This window comes from Cavia porcellus, unplaced genomic scaffold (assembly GCF_034190915.1).
Source record: "Cavia porcellus strain 051 isolate PalLab524CR breed Dunkin Hartley unplaced genomic scaffold, mCavPor4.1 scaffold_24, whole genome shotgun sequence".
In the NCBI taxonomy this organism is placed as follows: domain Eukaryota; kingdom Metazoa; phylum Chordata; class Mammalia; order Rodentia; family Caviidae; genus Cavia; species Cavia porcellus.
The window spans coordinates 35747579-35768889 of NW_026947507.1; the positions used below are offsets into that span (position 1 = coordinate 35747579).

A 21311-nucleotide genomic window follows, 5' to 3' on the forward strand; every position below is an offset into this window, starting at 1 on the left:
ACCAAGACCTCACAACCTCAATCCTGAGGGCCCTACAGCAGCACTTAGCTTGTAAATTGCTGCCAATTTGTTGCTTCGGTGTCAGGGCTGGGGACTTTGTGATCTGCCATTTTGATGATGTCATCCATAATTTATCTTAAAAGTAAATTTTCTCTAATAATGAGAAAGATTTTTTGGGTTTTTTGGTATCAGGAATTGAGCTCATGACTTCATGCTTGACAGGCAGGTGCCATGTCATAAAGCTATATCCCCAACACTAATGAGAAAGATTTTTAAAAATAAACTAAATAATTAATACTTAGATAATTCCAGTTTAATATATTATATTATCCAGTTCTTCCTACCAGATATTTGTCATTCAGAAAGATAATAGTACTAAGTATTTTAGTCATGTGCAGATATCACACCTTTTGTTAGGATGTAGTTAGCTATAGTGTTTATACCTATTCCTGTAATAATCTTGTATAAAATCATCTTGAGGTTGATGTTACATGTAAAGCTATAAGTATATTTCACTTTTCTAATAGCTTGATAATTTGATGGTTGAGGAAAATTATGTATTCAGTTTATAGCATATGTATATATGCACATTCATGCTACTCTGGTACTTTTTTACATCAAAATACCAGGAAAAGTTCAGGTCTTGCATCATTACTACTGTGGGTTAAGATAAAAGAAATTAAAAGGTGAGAAGCTCTTTCCCTAGGGTTGTGTGTTATCTTTATATATGACCTATAGCTTATATTAGTGAAATGAAAAATAGTCATGATTACTAATTTCAGTGGTTTGAGTCTATGAGTATAACACCCTGAATGTTTCCCATCTTGTCTAATTTCAGCCGTGTATATCTATAATCTCGAAACAAAACCATTCATATCATCTTGCTTGTCACCTCATTCTATTAAAAAATAGTTGTTTTAATTTGGAATTTATGTCTTCTAATTTTCAGTTACCCTGCAGTTTGTGAATTTTTACAGAACAACAATTTATTATCAATAATCAGAGCCCATGAAGCTCAAGACGCTGGGTAAGTTACATTAAAACTGTAATAAAACCAAATATCACAGCAGATTGTTTTTAACCTTTGATATCAAGACAGGCTTTCATCTCTCTTCCAGGTATCGAATGTACAGGAAGAGCCAGACCACCGGCTTTCCATCACTTATTACAATTTTCTCTGCCCCTAATTACCTAGATGTCTATAACAATAAAGGTAAAGGAGCCCCACAATATTTGAGTTTGAATTTGTGAGTACATATGAACTCTAGTCTAATTATGGTATTTGTTTACCTCTTGATGCTAGGGATTGAACCAAGGCCTTGTACATGCTAAGCATATATTCTACCATGGAGCTACCCCCTGAAGTATTTATTTTTATATATAAATTTTAAATAAGAAAAAAGATTTTTTGTAAGAGGTGTAGCTCACTGCTAAAGCTTGTGCTTAGCATGTACAAGGCTTAGGTTCAATCTGCAGCATCAATGCCCCTCCCCAGAAAATGGAAAAAGTGAGATTTTAATTGAAATAAAGGCCAAGAAATTTAAAATTCATGCTGCTGCTGTTTCTTGCATGATTGGGGCTCTTTGTGAATACAAGTAATGATACTACAGGCTTGTACTACTGAGTCAAAAGTTTTAAGAAGAATAAAATACTTCAAGGTCATGATAAAATGTTAGCAAAATTATTGGTTTCTTATCATTTGATGTTTTAAGCATTGTAAAATATTAAGCTGTTTTTGTTCTTTCTGATACACAGTAGGATAGAGTGAATGAATAGTATATAGTCAGGGGAAAAGTCTTCATTTTAGTCCAGACTCTGTTAGAAACTAATTGTGACTTTGGAGAAGTCACATAATCTTTCTAAACTTGTTTCATAACATTTATATAGAGAGGGGGAGGATGTGCACATACCTTTTGTTTCAGAAATTCTGCTTCTAAGACTTTATCCTGCTAAAGTTTTGTTTTCAAATTTAAAAATTTATGATTCATAGTTCATAGACTGTCTTTCAGGGAAGTGGTCTTACAAAAACTTCTTGTCTGCATTTCATTGTTTATTAAGTGTGACTATAAAATAATAGGACTTTTATACAAACATGCTAAAACAAATATATCCAGATGAGTATTGTCCCTTTAAAACAGTTATCCTGGGAGGCTAGGTGTGTATTCCAACAATGCAGTCATTGTTCAAAAACATTTTTGGAACTCCTCTTTTGGCATTGCCTTCAGAGTCTGCGACACATTCTTTTGATTATCCTCAATGATGGGAAATCTTCGTCCTTTGAGGGTGGATTTGATTTTTGGACATCCAAAAGTCATTCGGAGTGAAGACTGATAAATAAAGGTGAGTGATTGAGCTCAGTGACACCATTTGGGGTCGGAACAAGGTATGATTAAAAGGTAATGAGACTGGTTCTTCTTGTGTTGCATTTATACTGGCTCTGGAGGCAATTCCAGAAGAAGAGTTCCAAAAGCGTTCTGAATAGTGGCAGCATCTTCAGATTAATTGTAGAGCAAGGAGTCTTGTTGAAAGAGCCCTAAGCTAGGCACCTGCTTCACTTTTAAGTGTGTCACATTTAGCAAGATACTTAACTTCTCTGGGCCTAAGTTTATCTCTGAAATATGTGGCATTTAGGGTTGGTGAAGATAAGTTGGAATCATGAATATAAATACTAAAGCATTGTTCAAAATACAAACTGCTGTAATACTGTAACAATTTATTGCTGTTGTGCCTCATGCGATAACATCAAAGGGCCCCACTCATCTGATATATGAGCTGTCGTGTGTTTGTAGTTGGTGATTTCTTAAGTCTCATTACTTTATAGTCATACCTTGTATATGCAGCTGGGGAGGTAATTTTCAAAGAGATAAATCGTGTACTTAATATTGCTCTGTTTATATGTAAACTGGGAGCTGGGATATGGTTCAGTGGTAGAGCACCTATGTATTTTCAGTGATTTGTTACCCAACCCCACCCCTTTAGAACCCAGAGCCTCACACATGCTAGGCAAGCCTTTCTCCATGAAGCAAAATTCCCAGCCCTTGTCACCATTTTTAAGAAGCATTTCTTTTAAGTTTTCTCCTAGCCTTATGTTTTCTTGTTGCTTCTCATCATTCTTCCCTGAGCCCTAGCTATCCTACAAGGTTCTGTTTCTCCCTAAGTTTTTTAGTTCTTACTTCCTCTTTTCTAACATTTCCAATACATTAGCAGCATAGTTTCATTCTGGTTTCTTCCCTATCTAGTGTTTATCTACTCTGTGTGTGTGTGTTTCTCAGTACTGGTGATTGAACACAAGGTCTTTGTGTCTAGCTACATGCCTAGCACTTTTTCATTTTTTATTTTTATTTTTTTTTTTTTGAGTCACGGTCTTGCTGAGTTGCTCAGGCTGTTCTCAAACTTGTGATCCTCCTGCCTTAGCATGCTGGAGTGCTGGGAGCTTGTGTTGTTAAATATCTTCAAGGATACTTTATGGCCCTCTGCCTCATATTTATAGTGAAGACTTCTACTTACACCCTTTTAAACTTCACTGTTCATATGTGTTGATTGTCCAGTGAATTTTTCAGTGAACTGAGTTAAAATATGCCAATTCAGTTAGCACGCACTAGACAATTTCTAATGGCTAGTTTGCTTTTGTCTCACTGATCAGATTGCATTCTTGATTATTGTGCAGTAAATATTTTAAACCATTGTTCATTCTACCTAAGTTTTCTGTCAGCGTTGATGTAATTGGTAACTTTATCTCAACATAATCTTATTTTCCTTGGTTGTTTTCTAAGCTTTTTTTTTTTTTTTTTAAAGACAAAACATATAGCACTGGAAGCAATCCCTGTTGACATTGTTACTCCCTCTACAGCTACCTCTTTTCTAAAAACAGTGACTGTATCACTCTTTTTCTCCTCCTTTCATTGTTGCTCTTACTTTTTGTATTTTCTTTTTACCGTTTTTTTTGTTTTGTTTTGTTTTTTTGTTTTTTTCCTTTTTTGTTTTTTGGTAGTAGAATTGAAGCCAAAGTCTTGCACATGCTGGGCAAGTGCTCTGCCTCTGGGCTGCATCCCCAGTCGTCTCCTTCTTTGAGTGTATTCTTTAGACTTAGTAACATCTTCAAGTATTTCTCAGTTCCCCTGGTTACCTGACAGACTCTTAAGTTACAAATTTTTTGAATTTTTATTCTTGGGTTTTTTTCCTACAGAAAAGCAATTTTCTTGTCATCCACTGTTGAGACTCACCTCTCACTTTTTTTCCTATGTAGATTAAGGTTGTTACTAAATAATGATATATTCACTTAACCCAAATAAAATACATATCAATAAAACTAATGGGACACATACCTGGTATCCAGAGTTAGGTTTTTAGGAACTGAAATTCCATTTTTACATATTTTCTTTATAATCAGTGGTGTCCTTTTTAGGTGTTTAATAAAACTTTGAAAACACTAGCCTATCTTATAACAAAGAAACAGGAACCGGGAGATAACCTATATTTGCTATTTAGAGAGACTTGCTGTACCCTATTCTATTTTATAGAATAAGTAAGAATAATTGAAATAGTACAGAAAACATTTCTGGTGATGAAGACCAGGGAATTACATTTTGAACTTTTCAAAGTTCTTTTCATAAAGAAAAAATGTAAAGAAACTCACTTAGGCATGAAAATGTACATGTAGCTATATAAACTGATTAAACATTTATGATGTACTAGCAATATACTAACTGCAAATAGGATAAACAGACATTTTAAAAGTCCATTGTGTTCTATGCAGAGACGATTTATTTAGCACAATGATTGTAAATTGCTTCAAGTTTGCCATTTATATCTCCCTACTGGAGTTGAGAACTGCTATTCTTAAACTTCCAAGAGTTTAAAAAAAACTTTGTGATTAATGAGCAGCAAAACAACTTAATGTCCATTGATGACCGATATTTGCCCTGGAAGGGTAGTTGCGATTTGGATTACAAAGGGGAGCTATGAGGACTTCTATAGATAGTCACTGTGCAGTAAACACTTGAAAGTATTTTATTATATGAGCTCTTCAGGTGAACTACCATACATAAAATGCATTACAGCTTTCCATCTTTCCTGAATTCCAGATGAGAAGTTAGCCTCTCAACCCTTTGTAGTAGGACATATAGCTGTATAAATGTATACTACTGTATAAATGTATACATTTGGGGGCTGGGGATTTAGCTCAGCAGCATAAGCGCCTGCCTTGCAAGCAGGCAGTTGTGAGTTCGATCCCCGGTACCCCGATAAAAAGGAAAAAGACTAAATAAATAAATAAATAAATGTATACATTTATACAGTAGTATAAAGCATATTAGTTTCCATGCCATGTTCTTCTGTGCTTAATTTTCTTGCTTTTCTCTTTCTAGCTGCAGTATTGAAATATGAAAACAATGTCATGAATATCAGGCAGTTTAACTGTTCTCCACATCCCTATTGGCTTCCAAACTTTATGGATGTTTTCACCTGGTCTTTGCCTTTTGTTGGGGAAAAAGGTAAGAAAAGGGAAGTGTCTACATACCTTTTCCTGTAGCCTGAGCCTCCCCTTATTGATTTAGAATGTTATTTTCAACATATTACCAGAAATGTTTGCTAATTTTGTTTTCTTCAAAGAACTGTTTTACTTTATTTTGTTTTGTTTGAGACAGAGTCTCTCTGGGTAGTTTAGCTGTGTCTTGAACTCACTATGTAGTCTAGGCCGGCCTTCAACTCACAGTGATCCTCCTACCTCAGCCTTCCAAGTACTGGGATTATAGGCATGTGTCACCATGCCCAGGCCTCCAAAGATTTATTTCCTTTTAATTTTTTAAACTTTAAAAAAAAAAATTTTTTTTTTTTTTTTTGAGACAGTCTTACTATGTAATCTAGGCTGGTCTTGAACTCATTATATAGTCCAGGCTGGTCTCGAGCTCATGGTAATCTCCTGTTTCAGCCTTTTTAGTGCTCTGATTACAGACATGTGACACTGCTGGGCTTCTCCGAGGATTATTTATTTATTTATTTATTTTTTATTGGTACTGGAAGTCAAACTCAGGACCTTGCACTGGCCAGGTGCTGTACCAATGAGCTATCTCTCTGGCTCTCTAAGGATTTTTTTTTTTTTTTTGGTACCAGGAATCAAATTACAACCTCATGACCTCAGGCCTGCCAGGCAGGCACTTACACCACTGAGCTAAACTCCCCTCCCCCAGCAACTCTAAGGATTTTTAAATGGTATATAATTAGTTTTTAAATGTCAGTACTAGTGAATTACAGATGTGTTCTAATTAAGTAGCTGTCTTACCATGATCAAGTCCTGTACCATCCCTTCAGTGCTGAAAAGGTTTAAGTAAGGTTTATTGTCTTTAGAATTTTATTTGTACAGCTACACATACAAGTCATACAAATATAAAATAACCACATTGAGTCTAGGCCTTTCGATGTAAATTCTTTGAATAATGGGAAGATATATATATATATGTGTGTGTATGTGTATTTTACTGGAGATTGAACTACATTGTCAGCCCTTTTTGCTTTTTTGTTTTTCAAAATTTCAGTTTTTATTTATTTATTTATTGGTTTTTTGTTTGTTTGTTTTTTGAGAGACAGTACAGTTCAGGTTGGCCTTAAACTCACTTATTAACTTTTTTTCTTTTGAGACAAAATCTTTCTAAGTTTTCCTGGCTGGTCTAGAACTTGCAAACCTAACCACAGCCTCCTGATTAGCTAAGTTGTGGATGTGTGTTGCAACACCTGGCTATAGCTGTTCTTAATAATATAATGATAAACAGTTTTTGCCTGTATTTGTTTAGTATGCATGTATATTATACACATTGTTTAAGAGACAGTCCCTTACTAACTTTGTATATTTTGGGTGCTTTTGGTTCACACAGTCACAGAGATGCTGGTTAACATTCTGAACATATGCTCTGATGATGAACTGATGTCTGACGATGAAACAGAAGGTAAATTTTCTACATTTAAACTAAAAAGTAGGAAGTTTAGGGTTGGGTTTTAGTTTATCTTGAATTGTTTTTCTATTAAAATGTGTTCACTGTAGAAAAATAAAATTTGAAAATATAGGGAACATAAATAGGAAAAAATATTCACTCGTAATTTCACCATGTCATAGATTCTCACCACTGACATCTTGATGTTAGTTGTCTATTGTCTTTGTATATATTCCTTCCTGTCATTTTTCCTACAAACATTAGGTCATATAAACATTTGCTTTTTTAAAAAGACTAATTTTTAGTGATTCCGTAGTTGGCATTGTTGATTAGTTTTTGTACTAACCAATCCCAGGTTGTTGTGTACTGGATTTTTAAAAAGTTTCTGCTTTAAAAAGCTCTACCAGGACTGGGAAGTTTAGCTCATGGCATAAGTGTTTGCCTGGCAGGCGCAAGGCCATGAGTTTGATCCCCATTACCAAAGGAAAAAAAAAGGAAAAAGAAAATCTCTACTGTTTTGACATTCATATAGTGATCCTTCCCTGTGTCTCTCCCTATCCCCAGCCCTAGCTTTGGGGATTGAAATCAGGGAGTCCTGAGCTACATGCCCAGCCCTTTTTATTTTGAGACAGAGTCTTGCTTAGTTGTCCAGGCTGACCTCGAACAAATGTATTTCAGGTGGTGTTATATGATATGAAAGAAGGTAAAGCAGTATTAGGAAACCAAGAGTAACATTGGCTTGATTATTGCTTTAGGATAAATTTCTAAAAATTGTGTATCCGTATCAGTTAGTACTTAAAATTTGAGGGTGGAAAATGTAGTTCAGGGTTAGAACACTTAAATAAACATGTAAAGCCCCAGATTCAGAGAAAGAATGTAAATGTGGTTCAGTTGGCCTCTAGGAAGGCTGTGCCGTTTTACATCTGTGTGTGATTCACAGTGCTCTCCTTAGTACAGCTTTGTATACCTGTCACTGTGTAGTGTTTTAAAACATGCTTTAATGATGACACATGAACATTCTTTTCTTGTGGTAATTTGCCTTATGTCTTCTATCTAGCTTTCCACTGGGTTATGTACATGTTTTTCCCTTATCAGTATGTGAGGGGTCCTTAGATAGTAGCATTTTGTTGTGTATATAACCAAGTATTCTTTTCCTTGTGTGCTAGGAATTGGCTTTCAAAGATGCATCCTAACTTGTCTGAGAATGCAGGTGACTAGACAGGTGGTGGTCAGCCTCGGACTCCTCTCCAGGCTCTGTTAAGGTGATTCAGTCAGATGTTAGGAAAAATTGCTCTTGCAATGGAGAAAGCCTAGCTCACTTGGGGCTATAGAGATTTCCATATGTATTTATGCTTCAGATTTCACATGGAAAGTCATGAGCAGAGGGAACAAAGCTTGTTGAGTACCTTTACTTAGAAGTTAGGAAATTACTACAGTGAGCCAGTTCTTGAGGAAATGGTGCAGCCAAGTGAAAAAACCAGTGATAAGAATTTAAACCAGACATGGTGGTGCACACCTGTAATCCCAGCACTTGGGAGACTGAGGCAGAAGGATCCTGTGAGTTTGAGACCAGCCAGGACTACATAGTGAGTTCAAGGCCAGCCTGAACTGCATAGCAAGACTCTGTCTCAAAAAAACAAAAGACCAGAAACAGTTTGGCATTGGAGGAGCTATTACAACACGAATGAGAGCTCCAGGAACAAGAAATAAAAGCAAACTCTCCAGGTTCTCCAGATGTTGGATTTATCAGATCAAAGATTAAAATACCTGTGCAACATCAAAAATAAAACTTGCTTCTGTGCTCAAGGATGTACAATATTAGATTGAAAGTTTAAAGAGGATGTAGCAGGTTTGATAAAACATCAAAAGAAAGCTTTAGAACTGAAAAATAACTCAACAGATGAATTAACCACACATTTGATAAAGCTAAACATGATCTGGAAATAGATCAGAAGAAACAATCTAGAATGAAATATTAAGAGAAAAAAGGCACAGTGTCTTCCTGGCAAGCATGAGGTCTGCGGGGAGGGAGGGCGGAGTGGAGAGACCGAGAGGGAGACGGAGATGGAGAGGGAAAATGCAAAAAAACAGAGCATCAGAAACAGAAAGTATAGTGGATAAAGATGGCAGAGTCCCAGAAAAAAGAAAGACCAAGAATGGGTAGAAATAATATTCTTAAACAGGACACAAACAGCACTGACCATACAGGAAACTGTTGTAAAGTAGACAACACAGCCAGCTGTGGAGGCATGTGCCTGTAATCCCAGCCCTCTGAAGGCTGGGACAGAAGGGTTGCCACAAGTTTGAGGCCTGGGATATGTAGAGAGTTCAAAGCCAACCTAAACTGCATGGCCAGACTCTGTCTCAAACAGCATAAGTAGGGCTGGGGATATAGCTCAGTGGTAGCTCCTGCCTGGCAAGCACAAGGTCCTGAATTGGATTCCTGGTACAAGAAGAGAAAAAAGCATAAATAAATAAAGAACTTGTTTTTATCCAGTACTCCTGTTAAGTTTGGAGTCTATTTAATAGAAGTATATGCAGCGTAGAGAAATGCTACAAGAATGCTCAGCAGCCTAATCCACAGTTCCCAGAAATTAAGACTCGGCCCAAGTGATTGGTCAGTAAGAAGAATGAATGTGCATGAGCCCACAGTGAATAGTACATGTTCATGAAAATGGACTATAGCAGTGTGGAGAAACATGGATAGATCTTGCAAACATAGTGTTAAACAAATGAAGCAAGGTCAAAAAAGTACACTCAGTTGTCCCAGTTATGTAAAGTTCTAAAGCAGTTAAAGCTTTAGCACTTATGGATGCATGCTTACTTGGTAAACTATAAAGAACAGCAAGACAGTGATTCTATGAAAAGAAGATTATTCCCTTTGGAGAGGAGAGAGACTGAGTATGGTGGGCCCCTGCTGGAGAGCAGATAACAAATAATCTGTTTATTGACCTGAGTGGTGGTTTTGTAGGCATTTGCTTTTTAATAAACCAATGAGTTAGACACTTGAGTAGTTTTATCTATGTTTGTTATACACCACAATAAAAAGTAAAGAAAAGTTATATGCCTATGAAAGTTGCTGGCAGTGGTGCAGCATGCCTGTAATCCCAGCCCTTGGGAGGCTGAGGATTGCTGTGAGTTCAAGCCTGAACTACATAGACCCTGTCTCAAGAAGACAAAAAATAAAAATAATTTTAAAAAGTTATTATGAAAGTGGAGAGCCAGGCAGGGATATAGCTCAGCAGCACAGTGTCTGTCTGGCAAAGTGCAAGACCCTGAGTTTGATTCCTGGTACCAAAAAAAAAAAAAAAAAAAAAAAAAAAAAAAAAAAAAAAGAATTAAATAAAATAAATAAATAGTGGAGAAATTTTTGTAGAAATACTTGAAAAAAAATTCATTAATATTATTAGCTGATTGGGGAAAGCTAAAGCTCAGTTTAGCAGTAGGGAATGCTGAGTTTTAGCTCCAGTTAAGAACTGGGGAAGGAGGGTTAAGGTTGGTAGTAACCTAATGTAAGTGGTTTGGGTGAAACCTTTTTGCAAAGCAGGGTCCTACTTGCTCCAGAGAAACTGATGCTCTTCCAAGTCTGGAGGCTCAACTCTAAAGAGCATAACCAAAAAGATTTCTGGGCTCAGAGTACAACTGAGGACATCAGCACCTCAGAGAGATAAAGTGAACCACACACTTCCTCAGTGCCCTGACGGAGGCCATGCCTGCTCAGTGTTGAGCTCATGGTCAGCAGCCTCCGCCCAGCAGCTGGAAAGGCTTGATGACCCTCACCCCAGCAGAGACCTGAGCAGTCTCTCTGAGACAAAACAAAGACCATTCAGAAGGCAACCAGAATTAATTTGAAATTCTGAAGGCTTTAACCTTATTGAAAGGAAAATATGCTCCAAAAAATAGGAGAAAATAGTGAATTCATGAAACAAAATCACAGTGTTCTTATTAAGAGAATTGTGAACAGTTCCGCCCTTTGTTTCTGCTCCTTGTTTGTTCCACAAATACCTTTTTCTTTGTCTAATGTGATTTTCATGATGAAGGGAGTAGAAAATGTTAAATAATAATAGATGGGAAGGGGCTGGGGATTTAGCTCAGCGGCATAAGCACCTGCCTTGTAAGCAGGCGGTCGTGAGTTCGATACCTGGTACCGATAAAAATGAAAAAGACAAAAAAAAAAAAAAATAATAGATGGGAAATCATGTGAAGATGAGACATTTAAAAAATGGAAGAAACAACTGAGGGAAGGAATCTGTATTTACCATTTAGCCGACTCTCAGTGCATTTCGCTTTGATTTTTTTTCTCTCTTCCATGAACACTTACATTCTTTTTTCATATTTCTATCTCCATTCCTTGTTTCTTGGTGTGTCTTCTCCCTGAAGATCTCTACATTTCAAGCTTTCAGAAAGGTATTCAACTGAAATGTGCTAAGACCGTACTATTTGCTGTTTGTCCTGTTGCCGTCTATTGAGTAGAGTATTGAGTATTTTTAGTTGGTAGTTGACCAGTTTTACACAGCCCTCTGTCTTCCCTTTCAGTAATAGTGTTTGTGTTTTCTGCAGCCTTGCTGTTTGTTCCAGCAGGACACTGAGAGCTGGAGGCAAGGAAAGAATAGCCTTTCCTTTTCTGCCTTAAGAATGCAGTCACCTGATGCATGCCTGGACCTTGGCTTCTCATGTGTGGGCTATTTCCTAGGACTTAGATGAGAACAAACCATGAAGTCTTGCATTAACATTTTCCATCTGCTTTTCAAAATAGTTTACTTGGGGGCCAGGGATTTAGTTCAGTGATACAGCACCTGCCTGGCAAGCGTGAGGTCCTGAGTTCAAGTTCTGGTACTCTGCCCCCCAAAAAAACAAATAAAATACCTTTGCCATCCATGTAGTTTGTACTGTACAGTTGTCCATAGTACGCTGAGGAAATAACTCACTGGTATGAGTAAGTGAAGAAGGTAGTGTGAAAACTGCCCTTAGGAGAGCTAGCTGGACTTTGTGTTCACTGTAAAAAGCAACTGCTTTAGTGACCACTGCCCTTGCGCAGGCCATCCCTACACTACAGGGGCTCACCGCATTCACAAATGAGGTCTCTGCCGTTGCAGCTGTTTTTGTGAGGTGTGTGTATTGTGTGTCTACTCTTCACTGTTTTCTGCATTTCAGAACCACAAGCGTTCCCACCCCTCAAACATCCACTCAGTGTTTTTTTGTGGCTCCTTCATTCTTTACTTCACCTTTATCTCTTCTGGACTATTTTTTTTTTCTCTTGCTTTTTAGAGTATCCTGGAATTTTTGTTTAAACAAACTTAGGCCTTGATTTTTCTTTTAAAAATAACAGTTTCTCTTTAAACAAAAGCAGCACTTTATCCTGTGTTTTTAAAAGCCAACCTGTTACTGAATTCCTTTAACTTATGTATTCTTTGTATTCTCTAAGGAGGCACTACAGTTCGGAAAGAGATCATCAAGAATAAAATCAGAGCCATTGGGAAGATGGCACGGGTCTTTTCGGTTCTTCGGTAAGGATCCATCTGTCATTAACAGTGTGGGATACAGGCATTTTGAAAGCACATTAGAAGCTGATTTTAGAGCGTTCTTTTAGAATTGGAATTTGGTATTGGATCTATAGGCCTTCAGCTTGAATGCACATTGAATAGACTAAAAGTGTTGGGGCAAGTATTCGTGTGGTACTCACTTAGATGTAGTGCATGTAGTGGTTGAGTAAAAATTTCAGAGCCAGATTTACCTGTGTTCAAACTCAGATTCTGCCTCTTTGCTGTGTGATCTTGAGCTTCATCTGTGCCTGCATTTTTGTATCTATCAAAAAGAGATAAAGGATCTAGCTCACAAGGTTGTTAAGTCAATTGAATAAGATAATGTATGGGAAATGCCTGGCTATAGACACTTTTGGTTGAAAAACAGAATCTATCTGGTTGTTTAAGATAGAAATAGTTGTGGAAAACCTCTTTTTTTGAGTCAGGGGCTGGTTAGAAGTGGAGGAGCTTGTCTTGTCCATGCCTCTGTATTTTAACCTTCCTGTGTGTGCTGTGGAATGGCAAGGCAGGAGCTCCCTGGCATTAACCAGGGCTCTGGTGTTCCTTTGCAGCGAAGAGAGCGAGAGTGTGCTGACCCTCAAGGGCCTCACACCCACAGGCACACTCCCCCTGGGTGTCCTCTCGGGAGGGAAGCAGACCATTGAGACTGGTGAGTATGAGGTGCTCTGCTCTCTGAATGCTTGCAGTCAACATAAAATTAAGGAGGGCTGCCTTCAGTGAAAGGCACTGTAGTGGTTTGGGTAGCTGTGTGTGTGGGAGGGAATGAATCTTGACCCCTAAGCTCTCTCTGTACACAAACCCTAATTCAAACTTATTACAACTTAAATGGAAAAGGTCAAACAAACAAACCAACCAACCAACTTTTAGAGCAAAGTATGGAGATCAGGCATAATGGTGGGTAAAGAATTCTTAAGCAGGACATAAAAACACTACCCATAAAAGAAAAAAATCAGTAAATTGAATCAGTCAATCAATCTCTCTCTCTCTCTGTGATCCTTTTAAGACAGGGTTTCAATGTGTAGTTCAGGCTGGCCTTGAATTCATGTTGTAGCCCAACCTGGCCTTGAACTTATGTTGTAGCCCAACCTGGCCTTGAACTTATGTTGTAGCCCGTCCTGGCCTCAAGCTCATGGCCATCCTCTTGCCTCAGCCTCTCAAATGCTAAAATTAAGGTGTGTACCACCATGCCCAGTTTGAGTTCCATTAGAGTAGTATGTCCTAGCAGGGCACAGTGGCACAGGTAGCTGTTAGCTACTGTGGAGGTTGAGATGGGAGGGTCACCTGAACTCATGAGTTCAAGACCACCCTGAGGACCCATTTCAAAATAATTCTTCATGAAAATACATGATTGAGAGAGGGAAAAGGCAAGCTATAAATTAAGTTTTTTAAAATACATATATGTCTAACAAAGAAATTAATCAATATATACAGAATTAAAGATACTAAGAAAAGTTTTAAAAGATCAAATAATTTAACAGGTCTTTCATAAAAGAATATCAAAATGGCCAGTAACCATATCAAAAGGTACTATAATTATTGCTCTGGAAAACAGATATTAACACCACACTGAGCTGCCACTGTGTACCCACTAGGATGAGTAAACATTTAAAATTGGATAAGAAGCCTGGCTTAGTGGCACATACCTGTAATCCCAGCATTTAGGAGGCTGAGGCAGGAGAATCACCCTGAATTCAAGGCCAGCCTGAACTATATAACCCTTTCTCAAAAAAACTGAAATGAAATAAATACCAAAGCATATCAAATCTAACAAGCACAAATGTTGATGGGTTTGTGGAGAAATAGAACTGGAGATATGTCTGTGGGTTATAAAGGTTGAACCACTTCAGCAAACTATTAGGCAGTAAAGTGAAATGTGTGTCTACCTCACAACCCTGCATTTGCACACCTGGCATATATTTGAGAGAAATGGTACACGTGTCCCCCAAAGGATGTACAGAAGGGTGTTCCTATAGGTTTACTTACAATAGCTCCAAACTGAAATGACCCAGTGTCTATCAATTGCAGGGCAGATGCATCATGTCACATTTATACAGTGAGGCACTATGGAGCAGTTTGAAACTAACCTGTTGTGGGTATGTGCAATAACATAGTCAACTAAAACTGCCAGAAAGGAGTTGAAGGTGGAGCTCAGTGTACCAGGCCCGGAGTTCAGTTCCCAGCACCACAAAAATAAATAATAACTAAAAAAATCTAGACTAAAGGACCACAGACTGTACCATGTGTCCCATGTCTGAGGACAGCAGGCTAAGCAGTACGGCAAGAAGTTCAGATGTACTTCTTCTGGGAGGATATGGGACCATGGGATGTTGGACTGCTGTGCATCATGTCTGGGCAGAAGTTACATGTGTGTTATATGTGATTTGGACACACGTTATAGCTCATGTGTATATTTTATACCTCAGCGAGAAAATGGTCTGGAATATTTTTCTCCAACAGAGTGGGAGTTTGCCTCTGGCCTGTAGCCATGATTTACTCCAGTGCTGCCATCCCCTCTTCTGTCAGAGCATCCGTTCTAAGAATCACGCAAGAGCTTGGTATACACACCTCTAATCCCAGCACTCAGGAAGCTGAGTCAGGAAGATCACCCTGATTTCAAGGTCAATTTGAACTAAACTGTGTAACAAGACCCTTCCTGAAATCAAAGACAAGTGAAAATCATAGGAGCACTGACGTCTAAGTAGAGGGCTTTATGGAATTAAGGAATGAAGCCTGACATTTATGAAAATGTGCATAAAACTGGTCAAGTAGGGAGGAAATGCCATCCCAGCTAAATGACTTGACTCCGGCCTGAGAACTGGAACATTATTTTGAAAGTTTCACTTTTGAGCTGAGCTGAGCCCAGTTTATCTAGTTTCTCATTATTCCTGATTTGAATGTCTTAATCAGCTTAGGGTTTTTTATTGATATTCCTGAAATTGATGGAAATCTTCAGGAATGTGTAAGAACACAACTAAAGTTGGTGCCAAATTTTCAGAACTTCTCATTGGTTAACAGGGAGTGAGTTTGGTTTTTCATCTTCACATCAGTTTCAGTTTCATATGCTCATGGGTGGATAGAACTGAGCTAGAATGGAAAAGATCTTTTATTGTTAATACAGCTTTCCTTAAAGAGTTTTCAACCAGTGATAGCCCTTACAACTTTACAGCCATGTTCATTCACACCTTCTTGCAAGAGAGGTTGGAGTGAGTTACAGTATATATACACACAGGGAAGTAAATAAATGTGCTTGGAAATTGGAACATAAAAGATATTAAAGGAAATCTAACAGCCAGTTACAAATTTGACACCAGGCTGTCTAGTTGCTTAAAATCAAGAGGAAAGCCAAGAAAAGAACACAATTCACAAAGACATGTAAAAAAATTATAAATTAGACTATATCAAAATTTTAAAACTTAAGAGCCAAGAGTGATGATGCATGCCTGTCATCCCAACGTTCTGGAGGCTGAGACAAGGGGATTGCTGCAAAGCCAGCCCAGGCTACATGGAGTTGAATGGTGGCCTGAGATACACAGCATGACTCTGTCTCAAAAAAAATGTTAGGCTACAAGTGAAACTATCAAGAAAATTAAAAAAAAAAAAAAAACAGCCCACAATGTGTAAAAATATTCGCAAATCATAAAGGACTCTTATCTAGAAAATATAAAGAATTCTTACAACTAAATAAAAAGGCTTCACAACTAAATAAGGATAAAGAATTTGAGTTGACATTTTTCCAAAGAAGACACACAAGTGGCCCATGAAGAGATTTTTGACATTGCTAGACATTCCAGAAATGCAGAGCAAACCCATACTGAGATAGCACTTCACATTCAGGAGGATGGCTACAATACAAAAGATAAGACGTGTTCTGGAGGGCTGGGAGTGCAGGTGCTTGCCTAGCATGACAAAGCTCTGGGTTCGTCCCCAGCAATGAAAAAAAGAAAAGAAGTGTTGGTGAGATTGTGGAGAAATTGGCTCCCTCATACACAACTGTGGGAGTCTAAAATGGTGTGGCCACTTTGGAGAAAACATTCTGGCAGTTCTTCAGACAAGTGAACAGTTTCCACGTGACCCATAATTCAAGGCCTGACTACATACCAACCCCCCAGAGAAATGAAATATGTCCACAAAAACATGTGCTGGAATGTTCATAAATGACACACTCAATAGCCAGAAACTGATTAAAACCCAAGTGTCCACCAGCTAGACAGACAAAGCATGGTGTACGTAATGGAATACTGTTCAGCCATAGAAAGGAGCAAGGTACATGCTACAACCTGAATGAGCCTTGAAATCACTGTGTTAAGTGAACGAAGTTGGTCATTAAATGCATGATATTCAGAACATGCAGATCCATAGATAGGAAATACATTAGTGGTTGACTGGTGGTAAGAGGAAGAGGTAAGGGAAATAAGGGGTGACTGCTAATGGTTAGGTGTGATGAAAGTCTTGTAAACATAGCTCATGTTGGTCACGTAACCCTAAATATGTCCAAGCCATACATGTGTGCACTGCAAGTGCATTTAATAATATATGAATTGTATTTCAGTGAGGATGTTAAAGAGAAAACAGTTTTATATGAGTGTCTCTGTCAGATCCCTCAATGCACACTGCTGTCGCAGCATTAAGTACAAGAGCAGTTCTTTGACAGCCAGAGACCACATAGGACCAGCACACATCTTAGTGCATGGCCTTTGAACTCGAATTGGAGTAGCATTTTGAAGCCAGTTTCAGGCCACACTTGCCTCTCCTGTGGTCTTGTCAGTGTTATAGTGTAGAAGGAGTTTCCTGTGCAGTTTGTTTCCTGGAAGGGAAAGAGAGGAACCAAGGCAGTACTTCACACCTTGCTACACGTGGTAGACCAGTGTAAGAACCTGGTAAATTAAACTCAGTGCTAGTGCCTTCATACTGCATTAGGAAGTTAGCAGCTTAATTCTTTCCATCTCTCTTCTAGTGATATGTAACACCTCAAGAACTGCAGGCTTGCTTCTTACTCTGTGCCCTTTCCCTGCCATCTTTAACAACATTCAGACTGGAGGAATTGACAGGTTCACATGCAGGAACTTCCTGCCATGAAGAACATGACTGTTGGAGGAACTGGGAGTGACTCTTTCTTATGCCTGTAACCTTTTCATGATAGGGTTTTTGTTGTCTGAAAAATTAAGGTGTAAGGAAGTCTCCCACTTGGTTCTGATTTTAAATTGTTCCCATTTTGATCACTACGGGAAGGAGAAGAGGGCTTTCTCAATCTTTGGCTTCAGTGGAAGCATGTGGGTTGTGGGTGTCAGTCTCTGCCATGTGCCAGTCCCATATGGGCACATGCATTTTTGGTGGAACTGACGAGCCCTGTGCTTTTGCCACTTAGTAGTCTACCTCTAGACAAAAAGTAGCCCTTTACTTGTAATGCATCTTTTTCTTCTTCCAAATGCCAATCTGTTACTCAAAGGTCACTCTTTTTTAGTAAATAATTAAAAGGATGGTTGGCTTCCACATAAGTCACTTGAGAAGGAGAGCAGTAAGTTGTAATAGTAAATAAGTTTTTTGGCTTTTATTGGCGATGGTGGACACAGAAAGATCCAGCCATGCCAAGGACATTTGTTCTCCTTGTCTAAAGCGTGTTTTGAGCACTTTCTCCCCACTCCAAATCCCTCAATAAAATGATTTGGACCCCCCCCAATAAGTTTTTTGAATAGGCTCCAGTGGTATCTTAATAATACCGTCCAAGATACTACAAATTGAAACTCAATTGTTAAATGATTTGCAGCAGCACACTCCTTTAGTCCCAGCTACTCAAGCAACTAAGGCAGAAGGATTCCAAGTTCAAGACCAGTCTGGGCAACTTAGCAAGACCGGTGTCTCAAAATTTAAGGAAAGGATAGGGAAGAAATACCCTAAAGGTATAACTCAGTGGTAGAGCATCCCCATGGTTCACTCCCTGGAACTATAAGAAAAAAAATTGATTTAACAAGTAATTTTGATATGTACTATCAAGACATAAACTAGAGCTGGGTGTGATGATGCACACCTGTAACCACACATTTGGGAGGCTGAGGCAGGAGGATTGCTGTGATTTCAAGGCCAATTTGGATTCCACGGTGAGCTCAAGACCCACCCTGAACTCTGTCTCAAAAGAACAATAACAGAAAAGACATAAACTAGTAGTTGGCAGTTTCAAATGAAGAGAGCAATGTTCCAATGCCACTTAAATGCTAAAAATTTGAGAAATTTTCCTGTCTTGTGTTCCCCCACACTACTTACTTAGTTCCTCACAGTAATCTCTGGCTTCTCTTACTAGGGGACTTTCTCGGTGGACAGGGGAGGCGAGCAGGAGGGGCCTGGGTGTCAGTGCTGGCGGCAGAGCTGCTGGTTTACTCACTCTTCTCTGTCTTCATTTTGCATGCCACTGCTCCTGTCCTCTTACAGCCACAGTAGAAGCGGTAGAGGCCCAGGAAGGTATGGCTGTATTCCTCTGGTAGATGTGCTCATGTGTCTGTCTACTGATTTTAAAAGGCTTTTTCAGCATTTCAGATCTTTTATTATTTCATCACCAGAACTGTAAGAACAAGAAAAGGGATAGACATTCCTAGGCATGTTCACACATTCTGTGTCTTTGTTTGTTTAAGTGACCTACACCATAGCTAAAGCCTTTGGTGGAACTTGTCAGTTTTTACACAGTGATTGAAGCTTAAGCAACTGATGGTGTGATGTGGAGTGGTTTAATCCCGCATCTCTTCCCCATACAAAAGACATCCCTGTGACTAAGGTCCCACAGCGCAACCTCTTTGTCTAATGATGCTAAGATTATTAAGAGCAAAGACAAAAGTAGTTTCATTTGGTTCATTTTAGAGGTTGTCCTGAGACAATTAACCTAAATTATTTTTGTTTCTATGGAGATTCATTTTAAGCAACACCATTTATAAATTTGTAGATGAAAAACCATTGGAACTGATAAACCTATAAATGTTTTTATTAGGTAAGATAATTGAAAATGGCTTTTTTTGACAGGCTAAGCACAGTCTAAGTTGAATCAGAAGAAAAACATCTAGAAGCTGAGCCGTGTCGATGGTTTTTATATTATGTTCAGCTCCTGGTTGTGCAAGATAAAAAGTTGTCTTAAACAAAAAGCCATCTTGTTTCTTTTGTAGTCAATGTAATGTTTGTGCTTGAGGCAACAACTCTGAGCCAGGGAGGGTAGTACATGCCTGTAATCCTGGTACTCTGGAGGCTGAATCAGGGGCATCCCAAACTTAAGCCCAGTCTGGGAAACTTAATAATTTAGTGAGATCCCTGTCTCAAAACTCAAAAAAAAAAAAAAAAAAAATTGGCTGGCGATGTAGCTCAGAGAAAAGGGCCCTGGGTTCAATTCCTAGTACTTTTTAAAAAAGAAAGAAAATGCAATTATTGAATTTAACTCTTTAATTTGTTCTGTTATTGTAGTGTTGCCCTTTTTTCTAGCAAGCATGTCTCTGGTCTACTCTTTCTCAAACTGGGGCTAAGTAAGAGCTTGTTAGCATTTCAGCAGGCATACTTCTGCCATGATTGAGTTTTTATGAAGATTTCAGTTTTAGCTGCCCTTTCCCTTGAAGGGAAGCTGTAGTTTTAGACGCTGCTGGCTGAGTCGTATGTTGTCTGTTTCCTTCAACAGACGTGTGCTCCATGACCACCTTTCTGTCTTCTCTGGGAGGGTGCTATGTGTGAGCTTTGTTGAGCTGCCAGTTTGTGCCTAACTGAGCACTCCCTGCCCCCTTTCCTGTTTTTCTTCAGCCATCCGAGGGTTTTCACTGCAGCACAAGATCCGGAGTTTTGAAGAAGCCCGAGGACTGGACCGAATTAATGAGCGAATGCCACCTCGAAAGGACAGTGGACACGACGGGCCAGCGAAACTGGTGACCCCAGTCCATGGGAAGAAAGCCCAGTGATGACTCAGTTGTGCTGGGACACAGGTCGATCCCAAGCTTAAGAACAAATTTTATTTATTATCAGAAAATGCAACAAAAACAAACCTGGAGGTGCATTCATAATTTAGTCTGGATTTACTCTGTAAGAAAGGCAAATGTTTTATAAATTCTTTTAATTTGTGTTCAATATACACAAAAAGCACATCTGTTTTGTTTTTTCCCTTTTATCCCCCTAATTTTTAGGAGCAAATCTGATTGTTATCAATACATATGTGAAGTTTGTGCTATCAGGGGGAACTTCCCCTAATAAAAGGGCCTTGGAAACCTCAGCCCTGGGTTTCTGACTTGAACTAGTTAGCCTTTTATCTTGCTTTTGGAAGGAAGTAGCATTTATCTAAGACTACTAACTTTTCAAACTGGAGGTAGTTTTTCTTCTTTTTGCTGGGTGCCACTGGGAAAATGTGTCTTACATTTCAGTGGCTAAAATTGCTTCTGTTCTGATAGAAACTTGCTTAGATTAGAGCTTCCAGGTGAATAACCCACTGGTTAAAAGGACCGAGGAGAATGTTTTTCATAGTAGCCTGCTCTTCTGGACTCTCAATTCTTTTTAACATGTTCTAGTAAAACAAAATAAAAATAATGAATTTTCTTAGAGTTACTTGTATTGTATCCATCTAAGGCTGGGGGTACAGCTTAGTGGTAGAGAGCTTGCCCTGGCTTCCATCCTCAACAATGAAAATAAAAAATTATCCATCTAACCACAGCCATAATTGGTTTATACTCCCCTCAGAAACTGGGGAGAAAGATTTCAGAAAGCTTTAAGTATTGCCATACTCTTTTGTTTTTGGTTTTGGATCCTGGCTGACTGATTTACCTGAAGAGTAATTTAAATATCTAAATATTTTAAACACCCTCAGCGGAAACTTCAACAGGGAGAAGCATTT

The 21311-nt window shown here is 38.5% G+C and overlaps 1 protein-coding gene across 10 annotated transcripts in view; it reads left to right on the forward strand.

Annotated features, from left to right (window-relative positions):
* Ppp3cc (protein phosphatase 3 catalytic subunit gamma) overlaps window positions 1-21021 on the forward strand; it is an 83906-nt gene extending 62885 nt beyond the window's left edge. For 3 of the 10 annotated variants that reach the window (XM_003479656.4, XM_063234872.1, XM_063234866.1), the window contains 9 exons: window positions 950-1027; window positions 1119-1213; window positions 5367-5492; window positions 6870-6941; window positions 11307-11333; window positions 12352-12433; window positions 13021-13118; window positions 18893-18922; window positions 20234-21021. In XM_003479656.4, coding sequence (XP_003479704.3) covers window positions 950-1027; window positions 1119-1213; window positions 5367-5492; window positions 6870-6941; window positions 11307-11333; window positions 12352-12433; window positions 13021-13118; window positions 18893-18922; window positions 20234-20388 — 763 coding nt within the window. In that variant the 3' untranslated portion in view covers window positions 20389-21021. The remainder of the gene's footprint in view (window positions 1-949; window positions 1028-1118; window positions 1214-5366; window positions 5493-6869; window positions 6942-11306; window positions 11334-12351; window positions 12434-13020; window positions 13119-18892; window positions 18923-20233) is intronic. The other 7 variants (XM_063234868.1, XM_023561625.2, XM_063234865.1 and 4 more) reach the window with 7 other exon arrangements.
* Window positions 21022-21311: the final 290 nt, after the last annotated feature.